At 41.0% G+C, this 19540-nt stretch overlaps 1 protein-coding gene across 1 annotated transcript in view; it reads right to left on the reverse strand.

The window, feature by feature from the left end:
- HACD3 (3-hydroxyacyl-CoA dehydratase 3) overlaps positions 1-16898 on the reverse strand; it is a 26857-nt gene extending 9959 nt beyond the window's left edge. The window contains exons 1-6 of the mRNA XM_031955359.1: positions 16638-16898; positions 11665-11707; positions 9830-9903; positions 6571-6735; positions 5931-5982; positions 4109-4219 (exon numbers count right to left, since the gene is read on the reverse strand). Coding sequence (XP_031811219.1) covers positions 4109-4219; positions 5931-5982; positions 6571-6735; positions 9830-9903; positions 11665-11707; positions 16638-16724 — 532 coding nt within the window. The 5' untranslated portion in view covers positions 16725-16898. The remainder of the gene's footprint in view (positions 1-4108; positions 4220-5930; positions 5983-6570; positions 6736-9829; positions 9904-11664; positions 11708-16637) is intronic.
- Between the last annotated feature and the right edge of the window lie 2642 nt (positions 16899-19540).

Raw genomic sequence — 19540 nt, forward strand, 5'->3', positions numbered from 1 at the left:
GTGGGTGAAGAAAGAAGTAAAAGGAGGTTTGATACCTCTCCCCTGCCAAAAAAGAATAAAAAAGCCTCTGTTCTTTAAAAAAATAAATGAAATAAGAAATATATTTAAGCACTCTAATCATTTTAATGACAAACCACATTTTCAAAGACCTCAAGATAAACAAGCTACCCATTTCCTGAGACAAAGGTCTCAGAATGCAAACTTGAGACAAATTTTTGAACATGGCCAATAAGGTAATTTTTTTTTGTCTGACTATGTAACAAAGATTTTGTTTCTCAAGTGAGGGGAAGAAAGTAGGGAGGAAGGAAAGAACATGTATTTTTATTTGAAAAACAAAATGTAATTAAAAAGAAAAATAATGAGCACGTTTCAGATTTCAGTTCAATATAAGGAATTACTTTCTAACAAATGGTGCTGCTAATACATAGGCAGATTCAGGGGATAGTGACTGCCACTTCAGTAAAGATTTTCAAACAAAGGATGGATGTCAAGGTCAATTATCAAGGATGTTGAAGAAGAATTCCTGTTTAGATATAAGATGAATTAAATGTCCTGAGGTCCCAATTCTGACATACTATGATACCTGCCACTAAAACAGACACACAAAGGAAGGACCATACTGCCCAGTCATAAATATATTTGACTTAAACTTTATGAAACAAGAGGGAATACTTTGGGGTAGCTTAGGCCCTGGGTATCATAAATTTCAAGGGGCTTTCTCTAGCATCTAAGTCTTTACTCTCTCCTAAAGCAGCTGAGAAACTTAAGGAAAATGGGTGGGGAAGAAGGAAGACAAAGCATGAATCCAATTTAATATTTACATATATTCACTTGAAACAAACAACGGATTCTGTATGGTCTTGGCTTCTAAGCTTCTTAATGGTATCATGGGAAGATAAACTAAATGGGTCTGCAAAGTACTAAAGAACTTAACTTGGGAATTGTTCACACCATGGCAAGAAAACTTAAGTATTGCCACGATAAAGATTCATAGCATGGCATAAACTATACTAAGAGACGGATAAAGCACAGTACTTAAAAGGTTTTCAGAATGGCTGCAGCTCCACAGTAGGCCAACCAGCTGTCACTGGCCTGGTGGCACCTGGCCCTGCAATCACAATCAATCCAAGAATCAGTCCAATATTCTAGAGTAAGCCTGGAGTTCAGAAGTAAAAAAGGAACACCAGCTGAGGACTCTTATCAGTTTAGACATGAAAGCACCTCGTATTACATCATTACATGAGCAGTCTTTTTTTTTGTTGTTGCAATCATAGCTTTCTGATACCAGGTGATTGATATCAGCAAGTGACTGATACACATTCATACATCCATACATACACACACATATACATAAAATATATAGATATAGATGTAAATATATTTTTTCAAATCTCCAACTTTAGGGATTTGAAGATCAATCTGTTCATTGCATTCACTATGAGAAAAACTAAATGATTTAATTACTCAAGACAAACTGGTAACAGAAATAGTTTCTGAAATAAAAAGTAAAGGATATTTTGAGGATCTGTCTTATCAGGAATAATGAGATATATGGGGCAGATCTTTGGAAGGATCTCCATGAAGGAAATTACCAATTTGTGTGTCTTATGTTAACACCCAACAAAAATGACTTCTCATCTATGAAGGGCATTAACAATAAGGATGACAAAATTCCTTGATCCCATAAGAGAAAAAATGTAGCAGGTTTCCTAGAACTACTAAACCTTGCATGATACCCTTAAACAGAAAGAACTTCAGGCAAGTTGGAGAATATTCCTGGAGAAGGTAACATGAGATGCCATCTGACTTTTCCACTATGAAAACCAATTGTTTTATCTGCAACACACAAAATCTTCTTGAAACCCCAGGTGTAATTGTAATTTAAGATGAAGACATAGAATATTATTAAGGCAATCTAGGCCTGGGACCTCATGTTCACGTAAAAGGAGAGTAAAAAAACTTGGTGTGCTTGTTGAAAATCTACAGGCCTTTTGGATGGCAATGAGGCTCACCTAAGTATGAAAAAATTGGGGAGAGGTATTATTAGAATTGTGTGTTCTATGCATAATTATAATTTATCATGTACACAACTAAAAGACAGAGAATGAAGAAGGCTTTTTGCCATTACAGATAAATAGCATCCCATGATAGGAGGATAAAACAGAAAAATCACAAGTATTGATTAAGTTCCTACTGTGTTCTAGGAGCTTTGCTAAGCAACAGAGATAGAAAAGTAAAAGGGTTTCTGACCTCTAGCATCTCACCTTTAAGTGTAAGGATACAAGATGTCATAGGTATTTATAGAACATATAAAAAAGAAATACACTAACAACCGAAGCAAATGGGAAAGGCCTCTGAAAAAAGGGACATTTGAACAAGCCTTGAAGGAAACAAGAGATTCCAAGGAGCAAAGATCAAGAGGGAGACCATTCTAAATATGGCTGCCAGCCCCATGTAGAAGATGGAAGGTAGTGTATGAGGAAGGTCAAGTGGATCAGTGTGGTTAAAGTGTGAAAACCATAAGGGAATAAAGTGTAACGAGCTTAGAGCCAAGTGGTGAAAGACTTTCAACGTCCTTCACAGGAATCAGTATTTTATCCTAGAAGCAATGAGGAATCATTGAAGCTATTTAATCAAGTAAAAACATGGTCAGAACTTGTTCCAGGAATATTAGAGAGCTGTGTAGAGGATGGAATAGAGGTAAGAAAACGAATGTAGAAAAATCACTCAGGAGATACAGGTAGTAGTGTAAGTGAGAAGTTATGAATTACTACATTAGTAAGTGGTGGTGAAAGCAGAGCAAAGATTATGGATGTGATGCAAAATACATGATTTTGCCACTGATTCAAGACAGGAGGATGGAAGGACAAATCAGTTTCAACTTGTTGAGTTTGAGGTGACCACAGAGCATCCAGATGGGGCTGGAGCCAACAGGAATGCACAATGCCAAGAAGCAAGATCCAGGTCTAAGTTCATATTATGTAATGCCTCTAACCAAATTATAGCAATGCAATTCTTTTATACCTCCCTAATCAAGGAATAAATTTTCTTCTTGTACTCCCTTCCCTCATATATTCTTCACTTCAGTGACATGCCTCCAGGCTGTTACAGGAACAAAAGATACTCTCTCTTCTCTGGCATTTTCTCTGGCTGCTTTCCATATCTGCAATGCTCTCCCTCCTCAGCTCGGCCTCCTGGCTTTCTTTAAGTCTCAGCTAAAGCCCACCTTCTACAAGAAGCTTTTTTAAGTATAAGGGAAGATCCTTGGGCATGCTTATAAAAATGGCAGGGAAGGAGTCAATGGATGAGAAGAGTCTGAAAACTAAAGAAAAAAAGGAAAAGATTAAAAGGCTAAGCTTCAGGAGGAGATGGCAGGATATTGAGAATAAGGATATAAGTAGAAGTTTGGGGTTAAGATGGAAAAAGGCCATTTTTCCTCTGCAACCCCAATAAAGAGCAGAAATAATGCTGGGGCAATCTAAAGCATAGATTTGGGGAGGAAAGGGAGTTCTAGAAAGATGGTCTCAATTTTTTTCTGTAAAGTATAAGGCAAAATTCCTCTGATGAAAGGGAGTGAAAAAGCAATAGAGGTGGAAGTGGCTTGAGAAGAAGTTTGGAATACTACTGTGATAAGTATATCATAGTTTTTGTTTATGCCCAAAGTAATTAAATTTTGCTAAAGTAGTAAGTTTATGAGCTGGATGAAATATTTAGGATTGACTAGTATGGTGCACTTATGAGTTTGAAATTTAATCAATACTTAACATGCATATATCCCTTTGTAGTAGTACTGGGAAAATACAAATATTCAATTTGGCCAATGAGTAAATTCCACAAAGTCATTTCCTCTTCCCCAGACTACCCTAACTGATCTGGGCCTATTACCAGATATTCACTCAGCTGATTTCGTATTGCCCTACATGTCAACAAACAGATAAAGCAAAAATTGTGATAGGACTAGTTGGATGCTATCCTTGCCTCCACAAGGTCCAAAGGTCTGAGCTTCTCAGTGAAGCCATTCAGCCAAAGCTCAGTAGGAAGGTGGGAGTAGAGCAGGGGAAGGGAACTGGTGCTTGAGAAAGGCCTGGACATGGAACGGTTTACTTGCCTTTTCCTAAGATAAACAGCCGCACTGTCATGTTGACAAAGATCCAGGAGAAACCTAAGAACTGAACCAAATTATACATAAACAGGTATCCTCTTTTCAGGTTGGCGAAAGCTGAAAATCAAAACAGAAAATGCAGTTAGCTACAAAGAATGATTTCCATTGCAGGAAGCAGGTTTTCAGGGACTAAATGCTTGACGTTGTTCTTTCTTCCCCAAAGCCTGGAGCTCAGATAGGCAAATCCCTTCCACTGAGGCCTGTGTCAGCACAGCACCCTAGTTTCTCTCTCAAGAGAAGGGATTGTCACGAGCAATGAACAAGAATGTTGCACTCCAATCACCACACTCCTCTTCACATCTCTGAGAGGCAAATGGGTAGGTACAAATGAAATGCACAACATCTGGTGATCTTGCCATCTATAGAAAACCTTACTTTATCCATGGAAAAAGGGAAGATGGATATGAATATGCTCATATCTCTCCTATAATCCACTGTTAACTTTAATACGTTAAAGCTGTATAGGCCAGGCTGTGTCAGAGAGAAGACAGAACCAGGAAAGAAAATTGGACTGGGACCAAGTGTGAGGAAAGAGGTGGGAGCAGTGCCAACAAAGGGAGTGTGGGACTTAGAAGAGGGTCAGGGCAGAAACTGAGCAGGGGCTAAATAGTTTTCAATAGAGAAATCACGAGTTCTGGGTTTTGCTATTGCAAATGCATTCCCAGGCTGAAATAACCTTCAAAGATGTCCAATTAAAAGGCTTGGCTTATACTCAAACAATCAAATTCTGTAATATGACCAATCAAAAACAGGACCAGGATAGGAGGACACCAAATGCCAGGCTTCTATCACATGTGATTCATTTAAATTTCAATGTGTTCATTTTGTCTTTGTCTCTAACAATCCTTGCCTGCCTCTGCACCAATGAAGAAGCAGAAATCTAAGGTCTTTCACTTCTTTTTTGGGAAGCAAGGTACTTTCAGATTCCTTCCATATTAGAAAAGCAAAAACAGAGTATTTACAAATGCTATTGAAAAGTGAGTATATTGTTTAAAATAAAATCCAAGGAAATCTGATCTCAAACACTGATGGTTCTCAAAGAGTTGAATATGAGAGGAAATATAAATGTTATTCCAAAAAAAGATGTTGAATGGACCATCTAGAAATGCCTACTGAGCAGAGGGGATTAAGGTAACTTGCAATGACTCCAAATATGCACTCCACCAGTCTTCCCAATCCCTAACATTCCTTAGGCAGTCTCTCTTAGCAAGATAACAATAAATTAGATAGACAATGGATCAAACATAGTATAGCAATATCTATCCTTTCTATGTACCCTGTCTAATTTGCAATATTTCTGACCTAATATATCACCAATATGCAACCATACCACATCATTTAACTGCTCTGACCACCTCCTGGTATCCAAGCAGACAAAACCTCGACAGTCTCAAAATGTGAAGAAGGATGAGAACTTTGATTCAAGAATACTTCCTATACGTACTCTCTGACACATATGTAATCAATAACCCTCCCCCAACACATACCCATACATACCCTCACACACAAACATTCATAATCCCCCCATGTATCTATTTATATAGATGTAGATATATAGATACAGATAGATAGATAGACATCCACACCCACACTCACACCCAAATACCTCATTTCAAGAAGAGGGAAGTTTTGGAATCAGGGAAAATTGCCCATCTTCATGAATTCATATCCACCCACCCTATCACTGCTTTCATGTCCAATTTCTGTTCACTTCACTGATGATAACTATAGTTAACACTTGAAATGGTAACAGTAACAACTAACTTACAGTCATTTGGAACTCTGGACTCCATCCTGATTTTGTTTATCCGTTCTTCTTCCTAGAATTAAGAGAGAAGTTTCCCCAAAAGCAATGAGGAACAGTGCTCAGACACAGACTGATGCCCCAATATTAGCTAACTGGTCTAGTTTCCCCAAAGCTCTCTCCTTTCAAGCTTGGTCTTTGCATTATTGACCATCGTTAAATATCCATATCTGGGACCAAATTTCACATACCAGAAAATCTCATCCTTGCTCACTGGCCTTGCTAGTTAGTTATTCTCAGAGTACCAAGTTCCCACTTTGGGAGCCTAACATGTTTTCACTGAATATATATATATATAATATCTGCCTCTCAATAGCAGAACCATAACTAAGCAATTCTACACAGATTCAAAGAATGAGTGAATAGGGGTGGAGGAGGAAGACAGAGGAAGTATTTGTGGCAATTTTTGAAGATCTGCAAACTTTTCTGAAAACTTTTAAAGGGACTAAATATTGAATATTTCTGTCCTAGGCAGCATTTCCCCCAATAATATTAAATTAAAGACGGTGCTGAGCAAAGATAAGCTGTATGAACTCAACCATCACCCAACATCTTGGACTCTTATTATTATGTCCTTGCCACTAATCACCAGATCACCACTGACCTTGGCTTTGAGTTCCATTTCTGCATCAGACTCATCCAGCCAGCGATCAAAATCAGGGGCCAAAAAGAGGGGGCGTTTTTCTTGTTTAGTAAGTCTCTCCCACCAATGATTCTCTTTCTTCTGAACTGTGATGTTCACCTGTCTTTGGGTCAGTTTATGAGTCAGCTAGGAAATACAAGAAAACAAAATTAGGTCTATCTCCCCTTCTCCTCCTCTTCTATCCTCTCCTACAAATATATCAAACCCGAGTGACTGTGGAAAAAACATTTCATTAGCTGCTGACAGAGATGTCAGACCCTAATAGTAAACAGGCTGTTTACTCAAAAGGAATCACTACACCTTGATATAACTGTCTAAAATTTATGGGCAAAGAACAAATAGAAGATGCATGTTTAAGAGAGGCACATAGTACAACAGAGAAACAGACTTGGCCAACTCAAGTCCCTTAAGACTCTTCTTAACTGTATGAAGTAAGGCAAGCCACTTCTCCAAATTTCAGTTTCTTCATCTGTAGAATGGGGACAAAAACGCTTGTGAATTCTACCTCATAAAGTCATAGTAAAGAATGTTTTGTAGCCCTTAAACCAATAAAGAAATGTGTTTCTGTTATTATTATTACTCTTTTCCCAAATCCCACAGGACTTGAAATTAACTGGCCAGAAACGTCAACTTAATTCCAATCTAAGTGCAGATAAGTTCAGACCTGGGTCTAAATTCTGCTTTTTATCTGTGACAATGGGCAAATCATTTGGAAAGAAAGAAAAAGAAAGAAAGAAATTAAATGGCTATCAACTTGGTACTTGAGGGTCACAGACCAAATCACAAGACACTAGTTATTTTCTCCAATCCTACTGTGGGTGGTCTGGATAAGAAAATGGGTAATAGAAGGAAATGCGGTTATTGCCTGCCTGGACAGAGGGAAAACACCTGCTAGCATAGGAAGGGTTCCCAGATCCTTTCCAAGTCACAATTATCACAGAAATAAAGAGATAAGAGTACTCCCTCCCACTCTTAAGGAAAATTTCATCATTGTCAGGAAACCAGAATTATAGAAAAAAGCCTACTGGTACTAGACTTATAGTCAAGTGATATGAAATGCTGGGTTTGAGTCTTGGCTCTGTCTTAGAAGCTGCATGGTCACAGAGCCAGATGGACTGGCTCTGTCATATGTAAAATAAGTGGGGTAGGACTATAGAAATTCCATGTTTCCTTCTTATTCTAGCCTTCAGAGGCTCCTTGTGGCCTGAGTTCTATAATGTGTGTATCTTTTCTGAAAGAGCTGCAAAAACCATACAAGCTGTGCCCAATCATGCTGAACTCCATTAAGAAATGTTCACTAGTGATAGGGAACCCATTATCTGGAAATGCTGGTATTAAGACCCACATTTGGCCCATCTAGAAACAGCCCTGTTTAATGGGATTTGATACAGTTTTTCTTTCTACTGGGGCTCTTCCCAACATTTTCCCAACCAGCTTCATAGTTCTTAAAGTGTGTTACAAATAACACCAGCCCCATCCTCCTCCACACAGCCTACCCACGGGCCTCTTCTATGCCATCACCTTCAGGCTCTTCTCAGATGCTTTCACAAGAATAACTGAGCCTTTAATGGAATGGAAAGGATGAGCTCACTTCCCTGAAGCTGGGGGTGTATGTAATTCAGTCACATTTAAGGCAACTAAATTAAAGCATCTGTGGGATTTTCCCTTCCACCCCACTCCCATCCCATCCAGCATTGCTGAGGAAATGTGAAGAACAGAAGCCCTTGCCTCCATTCTCTGAGTGAGTTCCTGCTTTTGTCATGTCAGCTCTTCTCACTATCTCTGTGGAAGAGGTATACAAAGGATTCTTCTCTGCGAACAATTTCCTGAAAGCTCTCTCTCTCCTCTAGTACTTCTGTACGCTGTCCATGTGAATCATGTAGTCTAGAACCAGAAAATGTTAGAGCTAGAAAAGAGGTTGGAGATTATGCAGCTCGACTTCCTGCGAGAAGAAATGAGATTCAAAGAGAGGTACCTTCATGGTGTCATGGCACAGCCAAGAACCAGAATCCAGGTCTCCAGGACTCCCACCCCACTGCTCTTTCCACTTATATCACTCAGTCACTTTCTGCATATACAAGTGCCCTCTTCTTATTGCCAGTGTGAACTATCTAATCTTGATTACACTGAAGGCAAATATCCTACTGCAATATTCTAGGCATGGAGTGTGAAAGACCTGAACTAGGAAGGTAATCACTCCTATTAAATTAATTAAAATTAAAAGAGATTAAAGGAGAAGAAATATGTGAATAACAAAGCCATTACCAATGAGCTCCATCTCCCAGCTATTAAATCAAAGTATAACACAGGTGACTGAGGAACTGGCTTAGTAGAATGTGGTTTTTGAGGGCAGATCTGTTTTTTCTTTTCATCTTTATATTCCCATTCCTAACACAGTGGCTTTAACAATGTCAGCACTTAAATATCACTAGATATAACCAATATGAACAAAAGCTCTTAGGGAAGAGACAGGGTTCTCAATAATTTTTAAGAGTGTAAAGGCATGGGGCATCGAGGCAGCACAGTGGATAGAGCACTGAGCCTGGAGTTAAGAGGACCTAAATTCAATTAGTCACTTAATCCCAAACGTTTGCCCCCCCGCCCCCCCCCCCCCCCCCCCCAAAAAAAAAAGAGAGAGAGAGAGAGAGAGAGAGAATAAAGGTATCCCCAAAATTTTTAAAACTGCTGGTTTAAAGCAAAGGCATTAAGGGCCTTGCACCCCTATTACATGCTCCTTAATGGCACTTTATAGGCCAAAGTGCAGATAATCTCAAAGTAGACGAAAATGAATCTGTGCTCTCTAAAATTTAGCTATTATTTCTAGACTTTTGTTTTGGAGGATGGGGGATTATTGTTCATCCCTTAGTTTCCATCTCAAAAAGCAACAGAGCACAAGCTCTCACAGGTCCTCCTAGACCTTTAAAAATATGAGCCTGGTAACCAATCATGTGTCTAGTGGGAGATAGCTTATCTAGCCATGCTGCGGAAGATTCATTTCCAGAAACCTAACCACCAGGTGATTTCTTGACCAGAGCAGCTCAAAGAGTATCATCTACCTCAGTGGTAAGCATCTAAGCCACTGGAATCTTGGATCTTCAAAATTATTAAAACACTGAAGAAGAGAATGCTAAAGAGGCAAGTAAATTCCTCCAGGTTTTCATTTTGCCCCTTTTCAATCCTGAGACCAAGAATATTTTTTTTAAAAGAAGAAAACCCATACCTGAGGCTTTACAGGTTCTAAGAATTCCAGGTGAAATTCATACACATTGTCTCCTTTGGCACCATGGCCATGGGCTGCAAAGGAAAAACAGAGATCAGCATGGACATGGGCAAAACAAGTCTATCCCTACATCAGTTCAGCAGAGATCTTTCATAGCTCTCTGTATGTATAAGCCAATCCAAAGTGAATAGACCAAATATACAAATTTGTTCGTAGGAACAATCGTTAAACATGGTTATTTAGCTTAACAAGAAGTCTTTTTATTTCTATATGCACTTTGTAGTTAGATAAAATTGTCTGTGGTTTGTGCACAGTGAGAGTGGGAATGGCAGACATGGAGGAAAAACAAAAGACACTACATAGGTATATATTTAACTTTCAAATTTCTTCTTGTTCCTGATCCACAGTGGATAGCAACTGGGTTGAAATTTTTTTGTTATCTTGTTTATGAGATTGCAAAAGGAAAACTAACAGAATACATAGAAATTATGACTCTCAGCTCCAAAAACTCCCCTCTGGGGAGAGAGGGTGAGGGTCAAATAAAAGAAAATGGATTGAAGGAACAGCAACATCCTTTTAGAACATGGAACTGAACCAAATGGCAAAGAGAGGAAGTAAGACATAGTGAATGGGTTCTTAAACCTTTTTTGTGTCATGGCCATTTCAGCAACCTAGAAAAACCAATGATCTTCTTAGAATAATGTTTTTAAATGCACAAAATTAAATACAAAAGATTATAAAGGAAATCAATTACATTGAAACAGTTATTAAGTTTTTTTAACCTCTCTGGGACTCAGCTTCCTCATCTGTAAAATAAGCGAGTTGGACTAGCTGTTCTCCAAGGTCCTTTCTAACTAAATCCTATGATCCTAAACTGAGGAAAAATAAAATCTTATTGAATCCCACTTCTACTTCAGCCTAAGATAAAAAAATAAGGTAAAAGGAAAGATGGGGAAAGAGTTTCTGAGTTAATCCATGAAAAAGACACCAAGTTATCCCTCTTTGTTTCTATATTCTACTACCCTCTGTTCCTTCCCTCCCACAAGTGTACAAGTCAAGGAGTCCAAAGCACAATGACTACTGGATACACTGGTTTCCGACTTTCTTGAATTTATTTTTTCCTTTTTCTTTACAAATCTGTGGTGATACTATTTCTTGACACTATAATAACCAACCTTTCAAATCCAGATTACTTAAGAAAATAAACCCCAATTTTCTGGCCAATAAACTTCATATTACATTTCTACCCCAAAGGCAAAGTTGGTTAAATAAAATTAATGGGAATTTTTTTTCCTTTTTTAATCTTTGAATTATTAGAGAAATTTTAAGTCTTAATGATATCTTTTCTTCTTAGACCAGTCACTTCTAGATTTCTCTTCACTTCTACTCATGGCCCATTAAGCAAAACAAGATGATTCAGTCAGTGCTACTGAGAAAAGATGCAGTTTCTGACCCTGGGGCATATTTCAGCCAGTATTATTTCATCCACTGTCATCATTGTCCTCCCTCTAATGGTTCCCAAATCTTACATTCAAGAACATCTTTCTTGGGGAAGATCCCTACCCTGGTCTGAACCAGGTGAAGTTCAAGTACATTGACCTTTTAGAAAACCCCATAAGACCTGCCCTTATTTATAAAGAAGTTCAACGGCTGTTGAAGAAAACAAATGAAACAAATTTTGTACTTTCCAAACTCATTCATTTTCTTGAAGTCCAATGGCATCAGAAGATAAACAATAGTAAAGGAATAAATCAAAGCAATGAAAAGAAAATAAAACTGCCATCACATTTTTCACTTCACAGTGAGTAGAGGAATCTTTATATACAGATACTAACCTTTGAAATGAAGGACATTTTCAGTGATGCTGATGTCAGGATGCTGTGGAAGGAGATCAAGAACATGAACAGGAATTGGAGCTCTAATGGTGGAAAAAAATTAAATTAAATAGGTATTTAATTTCTACCCTCAAACTTGGGGCTCTGTTTTTCCCCCTTCATGCTCTGAATTAAAACACTTGGTTATCTATTCATACCAAGACACAAGGGTTCTGTATATTTATTTGTAATCTACCTTCAATGACAAGCTTTCCATTCAATAAAGCTCTACTGAACAACTATGTTTAAGGAACTATTCTTGGCACTAAGAGGAACATATACATGAATAAAGAGCACTGTGTACCATAAGTTTACAATAGAGGAGATAACATACAGACACCAAAAATACTGAGAGCTCTGAAAAGGGAAAGATCACAGACAGCAGTGAGCACTAGGAAAGTTATCACAGAAGAGACATTTGACCTGAGACTTGAAAGGGGAGCAGGATTCTAAGACAGTGACAGCAAGGGTGAGGGCATTATAGGCAGGGAATACTGATGACAAAAAATGCATATATGGGAACTCAAGTTCCAGATGGAAAGGCTTTTTTTATTCAATGACTAAATTACTAAAGAGGAAAGTTTTCAGTCTGGAAGAGATGAGGGGAAAGCCCAGCTAGAATGTCTCAAATATCTACTATCTATTTTCAAGTCCCTCTAGCAGCTGGGCCCTAAGTAGGACTGCTTACAACTAATGTCAGAAGGAGAACTCCCCCACCTCCATCCCCACCCACCCCCACCCCTACTCTACAGTCATTAGGCAAGAGGCAACATGTCTCTAAGGAGTCATCACTGCCTCCTTGATCAGTTCTTTCAAGCAGCCTCAGCAAGCTCTACTTCATCTCACATCTCCAAGAAAAATCAGATAAAGGAGGAGGAGGTACTCTGAAGACTGGGCTGTGAAAGCTAACTGGGCAAAATGCCAGAAACCAGGAGGCACGTTGGGTAGCAAAGGGAAAAGCTCTTTAAGAACAGAAACTGTCCTCAGTAAAAAAGATGAGAATTATTAAATTTCATGTTTCATCTCTTTATGTTTGATTCTCCTCAGGACTGCTTAGAAAGCAGTTGGTTAGAAACCAACTCAGAGAATGATGCTATCCCATTTCCCTCCTATATGGCTGTGAAATAAAACAGTATGAGTAGCAAAATTCCATTCCTTTTAGGCTGGCTTCTAGTACCATTGTCTGGCAAAGCCTTGACTGCCCACCCAAAGTGTGGGCCTAGGAGCTCAGCAAGGACCTTAGGCAGGCTATTTCCAAACACTAACTTGGCAGAAAGGGGCAGGTTCTGCCCTAAGCTTCAACAGTTTTATGAACTCTCAAGTTTAATCTTTGCTGCAAGAGGAGAGGAACTTAAATATGGGATCATTCATTTAGATCTGGAAAAGATCTCTAAGGTTATCTCATGGAAACTTCTCCCTTCCCTGGGCAGAAGGGAGAAAACTAATGCCCAAAGAAATAGAAAAAGTGACCTCCCAAGCCATGCAGGTAGTACAGAAGCTCCTCTCTTCCAAATCCAAGTACTATCAAAGTCTATGGGCCTCATGTATTTAGAAATACTATTATCAGAAGCAAATTCTAAACTGGGCATGACATGCTAAGTACCTAAGGGTAGGGCCAGGGATGCAGACAGCACTGTCTCCGAAGAATGAAGCTTAAAAGAGTCAAGAACATGAAGGGAATGAACCAGAATAGGCCTAACAGGAATCATCTCTGATAAGACAGTTTATGACCTAAAACACTCATATTTCAACCTCCATATACCCAAGTACAACTAGGAATAAATTTGGCTCCCCTCTCTCTAACAACCCTTTTCCATCCCATTTGTGACCAGACTGATTAGTAGGGTCTATGTGTGGGTGGAAGAGGTAAAGGTACAGATGACACTGTTAACCTGTAAAAGACACTGACTTGGGAAATCAAACCCTCAACTTTGGGCATTCCAATCACATTGACCTAAGCCATTTGCCCATCTTCAGACTAGATTTTACCTTGACAATAACCTTCAAGTTCTACAGTACTACAGCAAGTGTTTGGGAAATTTTTTATGTTATATAAATGGAAACAGTCAATATTTTGTTTCTGGTCTGGATCTGTAAGAAATTCCAGATATGTAAATCCCTTCCACTGAGGCAAACCAGTGAATCATCTGTAATTTATAATCTTAAGAGAATTACCTGGGGCACCAAAGGGTTAAGTAGTAACTTGCCTGAAATCACAAAGCCCAGATAGATTATAGGCAGTATTTGAACCAAGATTCTTCATGACTCTAATGTCAATCCTGTATCTGCCACGCCATGCTGCCTTTCAGTAACAACAATCATAATTTAAAATTATTAACTTATACTTAAAATGCTTTAAGGTTTATAAAAACACTCTTTCCATTAATACTCATGAGATTAGCATTTTTACCCATTTATAGATATGGAAACTGATGATGAGTAAATGACATGCCCAGGGTCAGATAACTAATAAGCCTTAGATTCTAATCCATGTTTCTTGACTCTACATGTATCAGTTCTTCCCCTTAAGTCACATGCTATTTGTATCCTTTGTTCAGGAATTTTAAAAAATATGAATAGTTCTAACTGCCAGCTCTGTGACCTTTGGCAGTTACTTCACTCTCATCAGTAAACAGAGGGGATTGGATTTAGTGTCACCCTAATGCTAATACTTTCGGTTATTCCAAAATTCAACAAACTCTTCCATTCCAATGCTAGGAGTCATTCTGCCTTCCCTTAAGAATCAATCAAGTCATTGCTCCATTTGCTCACCCCTCTGTGTTAGGCCCATGAAGAACTATCTAGTTAATTGAATAAATAAATACAAAATAAAATACAAAGTAATTATGGGGGAACATTATTAACTTAAGGAAGTGAGGAAAGGACTCGTATAGCACCTGAGCTGAGCTCTCACAGGGAGATAAGACTTCTGAGAAATGGAAAGAAGTGTATGACAGCATTCCAGCATGGGGTACAGCTTGAAATGTGTCAACCTTGACTCCACCCATTTTTCACATATAATCAGGTTCTGCCTCCACAACCTTCCCTTAACTGTAACCTGCTTTCCATTCCCATTGCCACCACCTACTCTGGGCTCTCATCTCACCTGACCAGTGATAGCTTCACAAATGGTTCCTTAGTCTTTGGCTTCTGTCCACCCTAGCAGATTAATCTTTCTTATAATGCACTAATCTGAGCAGATCAAATCCTCAACATATTGTGGTAAAATTAAAACTGGATCTTAAGAAGCCCTGAATTTGAATCCCAGCTTTGCTACTTCCTATGTGATCTTAAGCCTGCTGTGATTTTTCTGTATATCAGTTTCCTCATTTTATCCTGCGAAATAGGGGAATTGAACTAGATGATTTTTAAAGTCTTCAGGCCCTAGAATCTATGACTTCTAGAATGGCTTCTACTCAGAAATTATCAAAGCTTTCCTACTATTTTCTAAATAAAGCCCAAATTCCTTAAATTGGCATTTAAAATTATCTTCTAACTTTAACTTATCTTTTTCAGAAAAACTGGGGAGTTTACAATTTCTTGAAAAGATCCTACATTTCCCTAAACCTGCACTTATGCTTTTCTTTATATTCTAATAAAATGACATTAATTAGTATCTGCTGGCCAAAATCCCGTCCATTATTCATGACTACTTTTAAATGCTACCTCTTCCCAAAAAGGGCCTTCTCTTAAATTCTCTTGATGCCTAATGTGACCTTTTGCTCTTCACGTCTCTGATGGCACTTTATTTTGTACCTCTCTTCAATGCTTATCACTTTCTACTTTGGAATATTTATTTGCATACACCTGTTATATCCCTTGGGAAGTTGTAAACGCCTCCAGGGGAGTGATCAAGTCTTACTCATTTTCACTTACACTACCGTATTTAATATGCCCTAGTTAAACCTTTATTAAGTGTATCGATTGTCACGTTAGAGAGACTTAGATTTAAACATGGGAGAGAATGTTTCAGAATATAAAAGCTAGTTCTGGATAGGCCAGAGAACTATTAGGTCTCCTCTATCCTACGATCTCCTTGGGGGGAGCCCTGGGCCTGGGAGGAGCCGAAATTGATTTTGCAGGATAGCGTGAGGACAAAGTTGTATTCTAGGATGGTTATGATAAGCCCTCCCCCCCTCCAACTTTTCACTCCCAGCAGCGCGCAACCCCCAGTTCTGAATCACCGGCGCAGCTCGGAAAACGAGAATTCTTCCCAGCGGGGTTGGAAGTACAGGATCCCCAGCTCCTGTCCGCCGGCGCGCCCTGCCTCGGGGAGGCTCCCCCTGCCTCGGGGAGGCTCCCCCTGCCTCGGGGAGGCTCCCCCTGCCTCGGGGAGGCTCCCCCTGCCTCGGGGAGGCTCCCCCTGCCTCGGGGAGGCTCCCCCTGCCTCGGGGAGGCTCCCCCTGCCTCGGGGAGGCTCCCCCTGCCTCGGGGAGGCTCCCCCTGCCGTGAGAGAGCAGCACCTTCCAGCAGGTAGTCCAGCAGGGCCTGCCTGGGGTCCCGCGGCGCAAACCTCCCTCCGAAGTCGCTCGGTGAGACCCGGGGGGAGGACAGGATGCGGCTGGCACTCAGCCGCGAGCTCGGGAACGGAGACCGGGCGCACTGGTGGGAACCCCGAGCCACCGTCGCCGGCGGCGGTCCGTCTGTCCGGGCCCCGCGCGGCTCCGCCCGTCCCGCAGACCTGCGTGCACGGGCGGGGTGGGCAAGCAGGAAGGGCAGGGAGGCCCGGAGCCCGCCCGCGCCGCGGAGGTGCACGCGGGGACGCACACGGACACGCACACGCACCCCCGCTCTCCCGCGCGCCTCATTTACCACACGGACCCAAGACCCCCACAAGACCGGGGCCCCGGAAAGCTAAAAAAAAAGGGGGTGGGGGGCGGGACGTCCCCGCGTCGGGGCCGAGAGGTCGGGTGGGCCCGGCCGGGCCGCCTCACCTGCACGTCGCTCAGCTCCACGCGCAGATAGACTTCGCGATGCCTCTGGGCCCAGTAGACATGCGGGGTCAGCACCTGGTTCTGCATGGCCGCTGCCGGGCTTCCCGGGTGCTGGGGAGGAGCGGGCCGGGAGTCTGGTCCTCCGCAGCAGCAGCTCGAGAGCCACCCGAGCCAGAGCCGGAGGAACTGGCAGCGACGATCGGTGTGCGCGCGCCGCCGCGCCGGGACCCAGCGCCTCGGGCCCGCCCCCTCCTCTCGGCGCTCTGCGCCTGCGCGCCGGAACGGGCGGGGGGGGGGGGGGGGGGGGGGGGGGGGAGGTCGTCGGCGGAGTAGCTGGTGCGCGCTCCCTGCGAGGCGGAGGAGGCGGCTCGCGCCCCGTAGCTCATATCCGTGCAAAGCAGGCACAGCGGAGGGTGTTGCGAGATTCGATGCCCGCCCACGTGGAGCTGTTGCCCAGAGTGGCTGGGAGCGGTACAGGGGGTGCTTCCCCGGGAGGGGAGGAGAGGCAGATAGTCCCCGGTTTTTAGGAGCCGGCCGGCAAGGAGCGGGACAATTGGACCTTAAAAAATGGACTGGGCTCACTTTCAGCCTGGAAGCCGGAGGAGATGAAACTTGGACCGGCTGCCAGCAGGCGTAACCGCTGTCCCTCCTCTCAGTCATTCCTTTCCCTGTCCTAGATCACTCCTTCGCACCTGCCGCAGCCTACCGCTCTTGTAACATACTTCTCTATGCTATAGCTTCCCATTAGAGTCAGCCCTCGGAGGCTTTCAGTTTTGTGTTGTTCCCAGCCCAAACACAGTGTCATGCCTATGGGAAGCATTTTAAGAAGGCTTGTTGAATTGCGTGGCATTTGTTACACCTCCTGTTCTTCCCCTGCAAGTCATCCCTTACTTAACCAAAATCAAAACAAGTGATTTACTAGGCCAGAACTTTTCATAGGAATAGCCCCAGAGAAAATATTTTTACAGGCAAAGGTTCTGGTAAAGGCCTCATTTCCAAAATATATAGAGAATTAACTCTAATTTATAAAAAATCAAGCCATTCTCCAATTGAAAAATGGTCAAAGGATATGAACAGACAATTCTCAGATGAAGAAATTGAAACTATTTCTAGTCATATGAAAAGATGCTCCAAGTCATTATTAATCAAAGAAATGCAAATTAAGACAACTCTAAGATACCATTACACACCTGTCAGATTGGCTAAGATGACAGGAAAAAATAACGATGATTGTTGGAGGGGATGCGGGAAAACTGGGACATTGATGCATTGTTGGTGGAGTTGTGAACGAATCCAACCATTTTGGAGAGTAGTTTGGAACTATGCTCAAAAAGTTATCAAACTGTGCATACCCTTTGATCCAGCAGTGTTACTACTGGGATTATATCCCAAAGAGATACTAAAGAAGGGAAAGGGACCTGTATGTGCCAAAATGTTTGTGGCAGCCCTGTTTGTAGTGGCTAGAAACTGGAAAATGAGTGGATGCCCGTCAGTTGGAGAATGGCTAAATAAATTGTGGTATATGAATATTATGGAATATTATTGTTCTGTAAGAAATGATCAACAGGATGATTTCAGAAAGGCCTGGAGAGACTTACACGAACTGATGCTGAGTGAAATGAGCAGGACCAGGAGATCATTATATACTTCAACAACAATACTAGATGATGACCAGTTCTGATGGATCAGGCCATCCTCAGCAACGAGATCAACCAAATCATTTCTAATGGAGCAGTAATGAACTGAACTAGCTGTGCCCAGAAAAAGAACTCTGGGAGATGACTAAAAACCATTACATTGAATTCCCAATCCCTATATTTATGCCCACCTGCATTTTTGATTTCCTTCACAAGCTAATTGTACAATATTTCAGAGTCTGATTCTTTTTGTACAGCAAAATAACGTTTTGGTCATGTATACTTATTGTGTATCTAATTTATATTTTAATATATTTAACATCTACTGGTCATCCTGCCATCTAGGGGAGGGGGTGGGGGGGTAAGAGGTGAAAAATTGGAACAAGAGGTTTGGCAATTGTTAATGCTGTAAAGTTACCCATGCATATATCCTGTAAATAAAAGGCTATTAAATTTAAAAAAAAATGGAATTTAGAGAAAGGAGAAGAGATTTGGAAAGGTAGCTAACATAATGAATGGACTAAGTGAGGGTTTAATGAGAATGAAGCAGAAATGGGCATTTTTGTAGACAGTAAGGAAGCTATGAATAGATAGAGAATGAAGCAGCCCATATCCAATGAGAGAGTGGGGAAGATGGAAAAATTAGGGTGTTGTCTTAATAACTTAATAAATTAAGAACTTACTAAAAAAAAAAAAAAAAAAGAATAGCCCCAGAAAGGACAGTTTTCCTTTCTGTCACTGGAAATATTTTCAGGCTTTTGACAATGGTTAGCCCAATGCATCAGGTAGCTCCCCTACCAAACTTTCTGTTTACCTTATTAGAAAGTATGCTACACTGATCGGTCTTGAGACCCATATTCAAATCTCCATGGAGTCCTACGCTTGGTGTGTGGCCATGAACAAGTCAACTTCTCAAAACCTTAGTTTCCTCATTTGTAAATAGGATACAATACTTGCACTTGCCTCACAGGATTTTTATGCAAAATGTTAGGTGTTATTTCGGACCTTACCTAATAACTGATAGGAACATCCAGGATACAGGCAAAACAGCACAGCTTGTATAAACTAATATAGCTTTAGGGGACTGAACTAAGTGATGAAATCAGGCTTAAAGAGAGACAACGTGGTACTTGTATAAAAATTCTTGGCCTTTGATTCAGAGAATTTGGAAACAAATCCAAAGGTGATCCTTCTCCTTGTCTGAACTTTCAACATTCACTTTGACATCTTCTCCCACAGATTGCCCTCTCTATCTTTCTCATTTCC

This window comes from Sarcophilus harrisii, chromosome 2 (assembly GCF_902635505.1).
Source record: "Sarcophilus harrisii chromosome 2, mSarHar1.11, whole genome shotgun sequence".
In the NCBI taxonomy this organism is placed as follows: Eukaryota; Metazoa; Chordata; class Mammalia; order Dasyuromorphia; family Dasyuridae; genus Sarcophilus; species Sarcophilus harrisii.